The sequence below is a fragment of the Anas platyrhynchos genome, chromosome 9, assembly GCF_047663525.1.
Source record: "Anas platyrhynchos isolate ZD024472 breed Pekin duck chromosome 9, IASCAAS_PekinDuck_T2T, whole genome shotgun sequence".
Lineage (NCBI taxonomy): Eukaryota > Metazoa > Chordata > Aves > Anseriformes > Anatidae > Anas > Anas platyrhynchos.
The window spans coordinates 9,658,471-9,671,837 of NC_092595.1; the positions used below are offsets into that span (position 1 = coordinate 9,658,471).

General features: G+C 65.3%; 1 protein-coding gene across 1 annotated transcript; it reads left to right on the top strand.

Moving 5' to 3' along the window:
• Positions 1 to 1,173: 1,173 nt before the first annotated feature.
• Positions 1,174 to 11,221, top strand: SLC12A9 (solute carrier family 12 member 9). The gene is made up of 13 exons (XM_027464183.3): positions 1,174 to 1,529; positions 3,429 to 3,563; positions 3,695 to 3,832; positions 3,981 to 4,280; positions 4,554 to 4,661; positions 4,756 to 4,867; positions 4,966 to 5,123; positions 5,447 to 5,529; positions 5,658 to 5,782; positions 7,172 to 7,364; positions 7,493 to 7,667; positions 8,522 to 8,668; positions 9,025 to 11,221. The coding sequence occupies exons 1-13, from the start codon at positions 1,292 to 1,294 to the stop codon at positions 9,867 to 9,869; spliced, it is 2,757 nt and encodes a 918-aa protein (XP_027319984.3). The 5' UTR covers positions 1,174 to 1,291; the 3' UTR covers positions 9,870 to 11,221.
• Positions 11,222 to 13,367: the final 2,146 nt, after the last annotated feature.

A 13,367-nucleotide genomic window follows, 5' to 3' on the forward strand; every position in this document is an offset into this window, starting at 1 on the left:
GGTGGGGACACATGATGGGGACATTGGGGTCACATGGGGGGGCACATGGGGGTGACACTGGTGGGGACTCTGGGGGGACACTGGGGACTCTGGGGGGATGCTGGGGGGACACTGGGGACAATGGGGACAATGGGGGGACACTGGTGGGGACACTGGGGACAGGACAGTGGGGTCACTGGGGGACACTGGGGACACTGGGGACTCTGGGGACACTGGGGACACTGGGGGGACACTGGGGGGACTGGGAGGACACTGGGAACACTGGGGACACTGGGGGGACACTTGGGGGGGATATGGGAGGGGACATATGATGGGGACATTGGGGTCATGTGGGGGGGCACATGGGGGTGACACTGATTGGGACTCTGGGGGGACACTGGGCACACTGGGAGGACACTGGGGACACTGTGGGGGACACTGGGGACAGGACAGTGGGGTCACTGGGGGACACTGGGGACACTGGGGACTCTGGGGACACTGGGGACTCTGGGGACACTGGGGGCACTCTGGGGGAACACTGGGGATACTGGGGACAATAGGGACACTTGGGGGACACTGGGGGGACACTGGGAACAGTGGGGACACTGGGGACACTCAGGGGACACTGGGGACACTGGGGATACACTAGGGACACTGGGAACACTGGGGACACTGGGGATACTGGGGATACTGGGGACACTGGGGACAATAGGGACACTTGGGGGACACTGGGGGGACACTGGGAACACTGGGGACACTGGGGACAATAGGGACACTGGGGACAATAGGGACACTTGGGGGACACTGGGGGGACACTGGGGACTCTGGGGACTCTGGGGACACTGGGGGGACACTGGGGATACTGGGAGGACACTGGGGACTCTGGGGACACTGGGTGGGATGCTGGGGACAATGGGGACACTGGGGTTACTGGGGGGCTACTGGGGACACTCAGGGGACTCTGGGGACACTGGGGGCACCCTCTGGCCATGGGGGTCCCGGGAGTGCCCTGGGCGTGGGGGGCATTTGGGGTTGGGGGCGTGGCCACTCAGGGGGCGTGGCCACACACAAGGTGGGCGTGGCCACACTGGGTGGGCGGAGCCTACGACACAGGGCGCGTCCAAAGGGGGCGTGGCCTGACTGCACAGTGGGCGGGGCTTGCGCGGTGGGCGTGCCCATAAAAGGGGCGTGGCAACGAGGGGGCGGGGCCATCAGGGGGCGTGGCGCGGGGCCGGGGCGCGGGCGCGCTGCGGGGCCGGTGCGGGCCGGGCTGGGCTGAACCGGGCCGGGCTGTGCCGAGCCGGGCCGGGCCATGGCGAGCTCGGAGCGCAGCGCGCTGCTCACCTACCGCCTGTGCGGCGGCTCGGCCGAGGAGGAGCGGGGCCGGGAACGCGGCCGGGCCGCCGCCACCACCACCGCCGCCGCCACCTCCTCCTCTTCCTCGTCCTTCTCTTCCTCCGCCGCCGCCCCCCGCAAGCTGCCCACCTTCCTGGGCGTCGTGGTGCCCACGCTGCTCTCCATGTTCAGCGTCGTCCTCTTCCTGCGCCTCGGTGAGTGCCGGCATCGGGACCCCCCCCCGGGACCCCCCCTAAGACCCCAGCACCCCCCCCCCCCCCCCCGGGCTGGGGTCCCCGTGTTGCCCCCTCCTGGGCTGGGGACTCGCTGCCCACCCCCCCCCCCCCCAGGGCCCTGTCCTGAGCATCCCGTGCTGGAGCCCCAGTGCCCTCCCAGTTTGGGGTCCCAGAGGCCTCCCAGTGCTCTCCGTACCCCCCCCATCCCCAGGCTGGAGGCCCAGCACCCCCCCCATTGCCTCCCCCATTCTGGGGTCCCGGTGCTGTGCGGCCCCTCCTGCTCCCTCCAGGCTGGGACCCCACTATTTATAGGGCAGGAACCCCCTCCAGACCCCCAGCACCCCCAGAGCAGAACCAGCACCTTCCCAGCACCTTCCCCAAACAGGATCCCGGAGCCCCCACCCTCCAGCCCCAGCACCCCACTGCTTTGGGCACCCCCCAATTTTGCACCCCAACCCCTGTGGTGTCCCCAGGGTGGGATTCCCATGTCCCCATCCAGGGACCAGGCCTCCCCCCCATCTCCACGCTGTTCGGAGGGCACCGATCAGTTCCCAGTCTGCTCCCAGTTTGAGTTCTGAGCCTGTTACTGGGAGAACTGGGGGGCAGAGGGGTCAGGCTGGGCACAGCCCTTTGGGGAACCCTGGCCTTGGGGTGCCCCTGACCTGGCCTGGGGCCGGCAGAGGCCGGGACAGGAACAGGGAAGGCTTTTCCTCTTTCACTTTCCGCCCACGGGAAACCCTGGGCGGGAGTTGGCTGCGTGCCGGGGGGGTCCAGGGGGGGCCCTGAGCTCCATCCCCTGCCCTGGGGACATCCTGGGGTGCAGAGCGGGGGCTCAGCCCCCATCGCTCCCCCATCCCTTCCCACCCCTTAGCTGGGGGCTTTGTACAAGCCCTGACCCCTCACTTCCCCACACACCCAGCCCCTGCCCCATGGTGGCCCCCACGGTGCCCAGACCCCCATGGGGTTGGCGTTACTTTTTGGGGGGCCGAGGGGAAGTTTGGGGCCACACAGGGTGGAGCTGCCAGGAAGAGGAAACATCCTGTTATGGGCTGTCCCGGGGCAGCCCCCCCCTCTTCCTCAAGCCCCCCCCTGGTCTCCAAAACCCTGGAAATCTCCAGCCCCTCCTGGCTGCCCCCAAATCCTGGCACCCCTTTACTACCTCCCCTCCGCTTCTGGCACTGGGGCACCCTGAGGATTGCGGGGCGGGGGGGCCCCAAAACCCAGCCTGCCCCCCCCGAGTCCTCCTTGCTGTTTGCCTCCCTCAGTTCCTCCCCCCCCCGGGCATCTCTGCGGCCGATCTTGTGGCCGAGATAGGGCATCTCGCCGCCGCTGTGGGCAGCCCCTTCCTGACCACAGCCTCGCCAACCCCGCTGGCAGTCTGGCCGTGCACTGGGGAGGGATTTGGGGGGGGTTTCGGGGGGCTGCAGGGGGCAGGGGAGGTGCTGGGGACGGTGCCGATGGCGGGGATGTCCCAGGGCTGCTTTTGCTTCCTGGTTTGCAGCGGGTGAGCGGGGTGGGAGCGCAAACAGAGCGCACGGAGCACCCGTGGGGCTCGGCACCCGCGGGTCCCTGTGTGCTGTGCGCCCCCCTTCCCCCTTGGGGTCCCTTAATGGGGGTCCTGCTTTTTCCCCCACCCCCCCTCCCATCACCTCCCGCTGCCCAAAGTGGTGCCAGGCACCCCCTGGCAGCAGGGTAGGGGGGTCCTGGTGTCCCCCTGTCCCCTCCCTCCCTGTTTTTTTGGCCTGACCTGGCACGGCAGGAGGATGCCCCAAGGCGGGGGGCACCGTTTATGCCCCCCCAGGCAGGGCAGGGGGTGGCACGGGGTGAGCCCCACGGTGAGGTCCGTACCTGGCTAATGTCAGGGTTAACCCTCGACAGGGTTCGTGGTGGGCCACGCCGGCTTGTACCAAGCTCTGGCCATGTTCGCCGTGGCGTACTTCATCATCGGCATGACGGTGCTGTCCGTCTGTGCCATCGCCACCAACGGGGCGCTGGATGCTGGGGGAGCCTACTGTATCCTTCACCCTGTGGGCAAATTTCGGGTGGCAGCCCCGTGGCACCGGGCTGCATGGGTGGTGGGGCGCCCGGCGGTGCCGCTGGGGAGTTGGTTTGGGGTTTTTGGCGCTTTCCTTGACTTGAGGAAGATATGATCAGCCGTGCCCTGGGCCCGGAGTTCGGGGGAAGCATCGGGATCATGTTTTTCCTGGCCAATGTGTGTGGCAGTGCCCTTTACATACTGGGGCTGGTGGAGGCGGTGGTGGACAGCTTCGGGATCCCACCTGGTGAGTACCCTGTGGGGATGGGACGTCGACTGTCCCCTCCCTGAGCACCCCAAGTGTCCCTGGCGTGGCTGGCACAGCTCTGCCACCCCCTGCCCCGTGAGCTGGTGCCTGCTCCGAGCCCTGATGAATCCCATTTGTCTCTGCCCAGGGCAAAAATCGGGTACAGGCGTCCACGTCCTGCCCCAGAGCTACTGGTACGAGCTGCTCTACGGCACCATCCTGCTGGCCCTCTGCCTCGTCGTGTGCCTCGTGGGGGCCTCCATCTACGCCAAGGCCACCTTCCTCATCTTCCTCATTGTCACGGCCGTGCTGGGCACCATCCTCGTCAGCTTCTTCGCCACGCGGCCCCTCGGGGTGCCCATCCGCATGCCGCACCACAACAGCTCCGAGACCGAGAGTGGCAACTTCACGGGCTTCTCCCTCGCCACCCTACGGGAAAACCTGGGAGGTGAGGGCTTCCTCCGGCCCTATTTGTGCTCCCCAGCTTGGCAGCCACCTCCCAGCCCTACCTGCCGGGCTGGAGAGGGGTGGCACGGGCACCTCGGTGCCAACAGGGGCTTGCTGGAGGGTGTAGGGAGCTCGCAGGCACAAAGCAAGTGGCGTGGGGTGGTTTGTCCCGTGGTGGCACTCGTCTGGGGACAGGGGTGTTGAGGAGAGGGCGCGTGGCAGCGCGGTGCCACCCCGGGCAGCCCGTCACAGCCCGCACCCCCGTGCCTTGCAGGCGGGTACGGGGTGGACTACACCACAGGGCAGATGATGAGCTTCAGCTCCGTCTTCGCCGTGATGTTCAACGGCTGCACCGGCATCATGGCAGGCTCCAACATGTCAGGTAGGGACCGGGGCGCCGGACTGGGAGGCACTGGGACGAGGCGGTAGGGGTGCTGTGCCCGCGGGGAGGTGACACCGGCCCCTTCTGCCCGCAGGGGACCTGAAGCGCCCGAGCTACTCCATCCCTCGGGGCACCATCTCCGCCGTGCTCTTCACCTACCTCGTCTACAACCTTCTGGCCTTCCTCATGTGTGCCACCTGCAGCAGGTGCGTCCCCGTGCTGGGAGTTACTGGGGTTACTGGTGCCAGGGCGCGCTGCCGTGAGCCACGCTGAGCGTCCCCGTGCGTGTGTATTCCCTCTCCAGGACCCTCCTGCAGAAGGATTATGGCTTTCTGCGTGACATCAGCATCTTCCCACCCCTGGTCACGGTGGGCATCTACGCTGCCACCCTCTCCGCAGCCATGAGCAACCTCATCGGGGCGTCCCGCATCCTCTACGCCTTGGCCCGGGACGATCTCTTTGGTGAGTGCCTGGAGCCAGAGCTGGAGACCAGCCCTGGCACTAGGGAATCCCCTTCTTGGCTTGGGGTGACTTTTTGTGGGTTGGTGCTTGTCGGGTTTGGGGTCATGAGGCTGTTCTGCTCCCCCCTAGTGATGCCCAGTCCACCCTGGCTGGGTTGGCAGTGCCCAAGCGCATCGGAGGCACTGGTACCCCGTGGCACAGCAACCTGTCCCTGCTGGGGTGCTGTAGGGGTGCCTGTTTCCCCCTCCATCAGCCCGTAGAGCACACCCTGATGTCCCCGGTTTGGGGACAGTGCCAACCCAACCTCCCCGCTCTGCCCACAGGCCGGGCGCTGGCGCTTGCCAAGAAGACATCTGCGAGCGGGAACCCCATCATGGCAGTGATCCTCTCCTGGCTGGTGGTGCAGGTGAGTTTGGGGATGCTCCTGGCCCACCTGGGCTTATCCGGGGATGGGGATTTGTGCCCCGCACTGGGTGCCCTTTCATGGGACGCCCCTGGCTCCGGTTCACGCTGCGTCCCCCGTGCTCTCCGCAGCTGGTGCTCTTCTCCGGGAAGCTCAACACCATCGCGGGGGTCGTCACCACTTTCTTCCTGCTGGTTTATGCCACTGTCAACCTGGCCTGCCTGGCGCTGGAGTGGGCATCGGCCCCCAACTTCAGGTACCTGCTGGCCCGGGGGAGAGGGAGGCTGCTCTGCGGTGCTGGGCGGCCACCACTCATCCCTCTGCAAGGAATTAGGGGGGGAAAAACACCCCCATCCCTCAGGAGGGAGAAGGGGACAGCCCCCGTGCCCCGGCACCGTGATACTGAGTGGGTAGAGAGAGATCCAGGCCACTGGATTTATCCAGTGCCCCCTCCCCTGAGGCTTTCCAGAGGTAATTTATAGCCTGCGCCCGCCCGGCATCCCCCGGGCAGCTCGCCAAGCGGTGATGGAGCCCACTTTCCATTAGCGCTAATTAAACTAACGGGGAAAGGGAGGGAGGGAGGGAGGGGGGATCCTGCCTTGGGGGGAGGAGAAGATCTTCTTCCAGGAAGGACGAGTTCATGGCAGGGCTGCCCAGAGCTGGGGGGCACGGCGGGGTGGTTGGGGGGGGGGGCTGATGTGCCTTGCACCCTTTGCTATAGGGTTGGGTACAGCCGCCCATCGTGCCCGTGTCCCGCCTTCCCTGTGCTGAGGGATTTTGGGGCACGGATGAGTGCCGTGGGGCATGGACTGGTGCCTGGTAGAAGCTGCTGGGGCCAGGTGGCAGAGGGCCCCTCACCCATCCCGCGCTCTGATGCCCCCCCTTCCCCGTGCCGAGGTCTCCATCAAGCGCAGCGGAAAAGGATTTTAATTACCTTTCAGCGAAAACAACAATTAGAGAAAATAACAGCCTCTCGCCTCCCCGCCTCCGCCTCCGTGAGCCAGGATGAGCGGGTGCCACGGCTGCTGGTGCTGCTGGGGGGGGCCCCGTCGCTCCTGAGCCCCTCGGGTCACCCCTTTCTGCAGCGTGGGGCTGCCCGGTGCCATCTCCCCTGCCACAGAGGGGTGCCCTGTGCCCTCCCTGTGCCCCTGTACCCAGTGCCACCATCCCTGTCCCATGGAGAGATGGGGGGGCACCGGGTGCCCTTGCTGAGCGAGGTGGGAGCCCCACGGTGGCATTTCCAGGCTGCCTGTCCCTCAGGGCATGGTAGGGGCTGATGGAGATGGAAATTGCCATTTCTGTGGTGCCAGGGAGCGTTTCCCTGCTGTCACCCTCGGTGTAATGAGCAGACGATCCCTTCGGCAGCCTGGCACGTGCCTGTTGCCTCTCGTTGGGGTTTTCCTGGGCCAGATGAGCACAGCTGAGTACCAGGGGCTGTGTGCCTGCTGGTGGCTGTATCCTGTCCGCATGGCTGGCACAAAGCGGGTGGCACAAAACCCCAGGCCAGGCTTCGTTTGGGCTGAGCTCCCTGCTGCAAGGAGCCCGGGAGCTGTGCCCCCTGCTCTGCTAACGAGGCATCAAGCTCTTTCCCGGATGCTTTCTGCACAGCTGGTGCCCAATCCATGCCCCTTTCTCCCTGCTCCAGGCCCACCTTCCGCTACTTCAGCTGGCACACGTGCCTGCTGGGCATCGCCGGCTGCTGCGTCATGATGTTCCTCATCAGCCCCGTCTCGGCCTCGGCGAGCCTGGGCTTCCTCCTCCTCCTCCTCCTCGCCCTCCACTACCTCTCGCCCAGCAGCACATGGGGCTACATCAGCCAGGCCCTCATCTTCCACCAGGTGAGCCCTGTTCCCCCCCCAAATCCCATCGTGGGGCGGAGAGCCGACGGCTTTGGGGCTGGCGTCCCCTCGAGGGGCGGTGTGTCGAAGGAATGTGGGCTCCTCACCTGCTGTCCTTCCCCCCCCAGGTGAGGAAGTACCTGCTGATGCTGGACGTGCGGAAGGACCACGTCAAGTTCTGGCGCCCACAGATGCTGCTGATGGTGCAGAACCCACGCAGCAGCCCCCGCCTCATCGACTTCGTCAACGACCTCAAGAAGAGCGGCCTCTACGTCCTGGGCCACGTGGAGCTGCAGGATTTGGGTGAGGGTCTGCCCCGTCCCAGCGCTGGGGGCCTCTGCCCCTTTCTGAGGTGCCACGGACCTGGGACATCATCCCCAGAGCCCCTGGCTGGGGTGACACCATCTCCCAGCTGGGCACGTTGGGCACGAGGAGGGAAATACCAGCGTTTTGGGCACCCCGGTGGCACTGTGGACTTTGCATGGTGCAGGGGATGTAGCTGGCTTACATCCATCCCATATCTTGTGTGCACACACATCCCACAGGCTTTCACAACTCTTGTGCTCACTCACATCCCCACAAACACACGTAGCACGTGCCACCCAGGCTCCTCAGGACCCATGTGCACCACGATCCCGTGCACACCTATGCACAACCAGCAAGCGTGCCCGTTTCTAACACCCTTGGCACAACCTTGCACGCGGGTGTGCCTGTGTCCAGCCTCATCTCGTGCCCACTGAGGGACACCCACACCCTTCAGGTGTGTCTGCCCCCGGTGTGTGGTGGTTTGCACACACGTGTGCTCCCTCGCACGCGCGCTCGCCCCGTTGTGGCCATCCCCACCCCCAGCGGATGCCTGGCTCTGCTCCCCCCCCACCTCCCCTCGCTGTTGCCGTGGTGACTAATGGCCTGAAATTGGGGAGGGGGGGATGGGGCTGCCTGCTATTTTTTTTATATATTTACGGATAATTTCATATCTCTGGCTGGAAGCACCTGCTTCCACCTTCCCCATACTTCTGGGTGCATGGGGGCTGCTTTGGGGGGGACAAGGAGAAGGTGCTGGGGGGTGCTCAGTGCCGAGGTGCTGTGCGGACACCGGAGAGCCCCCCAGTTATGGGGTGACCCCTGCCTGATGCCGGTCTCCTCTCCCCACCCAGACGCTCTGCCCTCGGACCCGCTGCAGCCCCAGCAGGACTCGTGGCTGGGCTTGGTGGACAAGCTGAACGTCAAGGCCTTCGTCAGCCTCACCCTCGCGCCCTCGGTGCGGCACGGCGTCCGGCAGCTCCTCTTCACCTCCGGCCTCGGTGAGCGGGGTCTGGGCATGGAAAGGGGTCCAACTTGAGGCCCTTTGGCCCCTTTGTCAGCTCCAAAGCCAAAATGGGGCTTGGAGGCACCCGGGTGGGCAGTGCTGAGGGGTTTGGAGGTGCCAAAGCCAAGTTGTGTCTTGGAGGCACTTCTGTGGGTAGTGCCAAAGCCAAGTTGGGTCTTGGAGGCATCTGGGATGGGTCATGCCAAGAGAATTGAGGCACCAGGATGGGTGATTCCCAAGGGGGTTGGAACTGCCTGCATCAAAGTTGGGTTTGGTGGCACCCATGGTGCTGGTGGTACTGGCATGGCCCTCTCCTTCCCGTCACGACCGCCCATGGTGGTTTTTCGGCAGGCGGCATGCGCCCCAACACCCTGGTGCTGGGCTTCTACGACGACGCAGCCCCTCAGGACGGCCTGGCCCGGCACCCTGCCTTCACCAGCGCCCGCGAGGAGCTTCCTTTGGGCTTCCCCCCTCTTCGGGCACCCGCCGCCCCCAAACTGCTGTCACCACGGGAGTACGTGGGCATCGTGGCCGACGCTTTGAAGATGCTGCGCAACGTCCTGCTGGCCCGGCAGCTGGAGAGCCTGGACAAGGCCTGGGAGCTGCGGCGAGCCGCCAGCCCCCCGCCCACCATCCACGTCTGGCCTGTCAACTTGCTGCGGCCCGACAGCGCTCGCTACGCCGACACCTGCAGCCTCTTCCTGCTGCAGATGGCCTGCGTGCTCAACATGGCCCGGGCCTGGCGTCGGGCCCGCCTCCGCCTCTTCCTCTGTGTGGAGGCCGGAGCCATGCCCGGCGCCCAGGAGGACAAGCTCCGCCAGCTCCTCAAGGACCTGCGCATCCAGGCCCAGATCCAGCTGGTGCCTTGGGACGCCGTCGTCGGCCTGCACTGGCAGGCTCAACGTCAACGTGGGACCCCGGGGACGCCGGCTGAGGATGAGGATGAGGAGGAAGGGGCAGCTGTGAACTTCCCGGCCAACGCCAGCCGGGTGTCGGATGAGTACGTCCGTGCCGCCAACAAGCTGGTGCTGGAGCAGGGCCCGGCGCCCGCCGTCCGTTTCCTCTACCTGCCGCGGCCGCCGGCCGACACCAGCCTGTACCCGCTCTACCTGAGGCAGCTGGAGCTGCTCACCCGCGGCCTGGGCCCCACGGTCCTGGTGCACGGGGTGAGCGCCGTCACCAGCACCCAGCTTTAGGGTGGCCCCCCCCCCTCTCCCCGTGTCCCCTCACCCTCCTGCGGCCAGTGCCTTACAGCCCCACGGCCAGAGTTGGGGACCTGTCCCCAAACTGCTGGGCGGTGATTCCGGCCCTATGGGGCTGGGAGGAGAGAGAGGGTGGAGGGTTTTGGGGTGCTTTTGGGGAGGCGCAGGGTTAAAGCTGCCCTGGCAGGATCCGGGCGCTCGGTGCGTTCACTGTGCCTTTCATATGGGGAGGTGGTGGGGTACTGGGGCTGTCCCAGTTTGTTACTGGGAGGCCCTCGCCCGCAGCCACCCCCCCCCCCCCCAGTGCTCTCCTCTTGCACCGCCACCCCCCAGCCTCTCCTCCGCAGGCTCCTCCGGGCACCCGGCCAGCAGCGGGGATTGATTAAAGGCAGCCTCGACCTTGGTGCCCCAGCTCCCCGCCATCCTCTGTGCCTTTCATTAGGGAAAATTAAATGGGAAGGGGCTGGGGGAGGGGAGCCTTAGGTGCCTGGGCTCCCTGCCTCGAGCTGGAGAAAGGGGGGGGCAATCCCTTATAGCTATAGGGCAGTCCCTAATGGCTATATGGCAGCCCCTTATGGCTATATGGCACCCCCAGCTCCTGCATGGGGGGGGGTCCAAGCCCCCCATCCTGCCAGGGAAATGGGGAGGTGATACCAGGAGGGGTTGGTCCCATGGGGCATCACCTTCCCATCGTGGCCCTGTGCCCCCATTCAGCCACTGGGGGGGCTGATATGGCCCTGACCCCCTTCTCATCCCCTTCCCCAGCTCCTTATGATGCCCCCCCCTCCCCTTGCCCCGCTGTATTGATTAGGGGAGGGCAGGAAATTGCCTGGGTGACTGGCAATAAATCTATTAGGTGCCTGGCAGGCGGGCAGTGCGCCCGGGAGCTGCCTGATGGATAACTTCCTATTAGCCCTGATGCAGGGGGGGCTGCTTGGGGCCAGGCTGGGGCTGGGCGGGGGGACACACAGCATGGTACAGCTCCCTGTGCCCCCCCCTTGTCACCACGGTGCTAGCAGGCAGCTCTGCTTGGCCAGAGGCATGGAAAAGCCCTAGGGAGCTGGGTGCTGCTGGGGGGGCTCCGTTATTCCCCACCTCTTGCAGGGGTTTGTGCCCAAATTTGAACCCAAATCTCCCTCCCCCAGAAGAGGATTCGGGGCTGGAGCTGCTGCTGGCAGCAGGAAATTGGGCACCCCAGGGTGGGCACGGTGCAGCCCCCGGCCCCGGCTGCCCGCTGGGTTTATTTACAAACAGGCGGGAGCTGGCACAGGGCAGCCGGGCACCACCGGGACCCGGCGGCCTATAATGTTAATTATCACCACGTAATTAAAAGCCCATAAAAAAGCCTCACACTTCATTAAATTAAAGCTTCCCTGCACCGTGCCGCTGGGCTCTGGCGGAGTTAACCTTGGCCGTGCCAGGCCCTGGCACCGCCACCGCTGGGGCAGCGGAGAGGTGGGCACCCCCAGCTGGGGGTGTATGACCCCGTGCGGTGTTTTTTGGGGGTGAAGCCTTACTCACACACCCCAATATCACTTTTTATCACACGCAGGCTTGTGCACACGCGCACTGAGGGAGCATACACGTGGTGTTGCACACGCAGCGTGGCACCAACGCGTGTGTACGCTCCGCACCTGCAGGCACAGCGCCACACGCAGTGGGACGTGGGTAGGGGGGGGCTGGCACGGGCACACACGTGCACACGGAGGTGTGCACGCACGCACGCAGCCGCTGCACAGCCCGCATCGCACACCAGCTCCGGCACACAGCGCCCACTCAGCGCACACCTACACAAACAGCATTTCTTTCCCTCTTCACGCACGCACACGCTCTGCACCCGCTCCTGCTGCCCGTGCCCATTCTCCTGGTGCCAAAAACCTGCCCAGGGGTGCCCCCTGCACCCAGTCCTGGTGCCCCTCGCACTCCCTGCCTGTGGCAGCCCCCAGCAGGGTGGCACCAGCAGCCTTTGGCTTCCCTCTGGGTGCTCCCCAGGTTTGTGCCCGCTTTGTGCCACGGTCACCTTGGCACAACCAAGTCCCCCGTGCTTGTGTCAACACCGAGACCACAGTGACTGTCACCAGGTGCCAAGTGAGCCATGGGGGTGCTGGGGAGGGCAGTGTGTGCACTGGGAGTGTGTGTGCGTGCACAAGTGTGGTGCTGTGCTGGGGAGGGGTATATGTGTGCAGGGGGATGTGTTCACGTGCACGGTGTGCACGGTGCATTGACGTGCACACCAGAGGTGTGAGAGCACACACCTGGGCGCACACACACACACACACACGAGGTGTGCAGGCTTGCACACACGTGTGCCCGGCACTGCCACTGATTGGGGCTGCAGGGGGGCAAGGGGGCTGGTGGGTGCCCGCGCCCCAGCCCGCGGGGGTGGGCAGACAACGGGGCCTCGGCTATTTCTTGGAAATTTCGCAGCATTCATTTCAGAGCAAATAAAAGCTGTCATTGCTGGAGAAATGATACTGATCGGGGTCTGAAAAGACAGCAAATTACCCGCCTGAAAATGCACCGCTGGAAAAAAATGCATATTAAACACACAAAAAGGCACTTTGCCATCAGCCGCGCTTCCCCCGCCGCTCCAGAATAACCACACTTTACATAATTCTCCCTCTCCACCTCCGAATTAATTTCGCAGACAGAGGCAGAGGCAACCCTGTAACAATAGCGGAGGGGGAGATGAGGAGCCAGCGGGGAGCGGGGCCGGGGGCTGCCTGGGGATGTGTCCAGCCTGGGGGGTGCAGCAGGGCTGGATAATGGGGTGCGAGGGCTGGGTCTGAGGGGGGCTGAGGGGTTTTGTGGGTCCAAGGGGTTTGGGGGACTGAGGAGGTTTGGGGGGATTGGGCAGTGGATGCGGGGTGGACGTGCCCAGTTCTGGGGTTGGGGGCATCATTCCCATCCTCCTCCTTTGGCAGCTGGGATTGGGATCACTTGGGGTGGGGTTTGTGGGGGCAGATCTCACCCCAATGGGCACGTCTTGTGCCAAATGCTTCCAGCAGGGGACAAGCCCTCACCGTGCCATCACGAGGGTGAGCTTAGCACCACAGGTGGGGCACAAACACCCAGCGTGGTGGGGACCCCCAGCACCCACACCCTGCCCCGCTCCCCCACCAAAGGGACGCTGATGCCCCACCAAGGCGGACACCCCCAAAATAGCACCCTTTAACCCCCCCCAGGACCTTTCCACACCGGGCAGGAGGACACCCATGGCTCACGCCTGGCCCCGCCATCGGGGAGCGGGTGGCATTTTGGGGGTCCAACGATGGGGGCTTCGGCCACCGGGCGCTCAGCACCGAGGGGCTGGCAGAGGGGAGGGCGGGTGGCGGAGGTTGGCACCGCGCTGCTTTGCATTTTCAATGACAGACCCATGCCGGGTGCTCGGGAGAGTGGAAAAATCTTATTTGTCACCTGCTGGCGGTGCGCGGAGGCTCCCGCGCCGCGGCTAATCTCGGGGAAAATGAGGATGCCGGCGGGGTGGCCCGT

Bases quoted from the DNA above. Each gene is read 5' to 3' on its own strand.
- SLC12A9 (XM_027464183.3), top strand. From the start codon at position 1,292: ATGGCGAGCTCGGAGCGCAGCGCGCTGCTCACCTACCGCCTGTGCGGC. The intron at 4,281-4,553 runs GTGAGGGCTTCC...CGTGCCTTGCAG, and splicing joins CCTACGGGAAAACCTGGGAG to GCGGGTACGGGGTGGACTAC. The intron at 7,668-8,521 runs GTGAGGGTCTGC...CTCCCCACCCAG, and splicing joins CGTGGAGCTGCAGGATTTGG to ACGCTCTGCCCTCGGACCCG.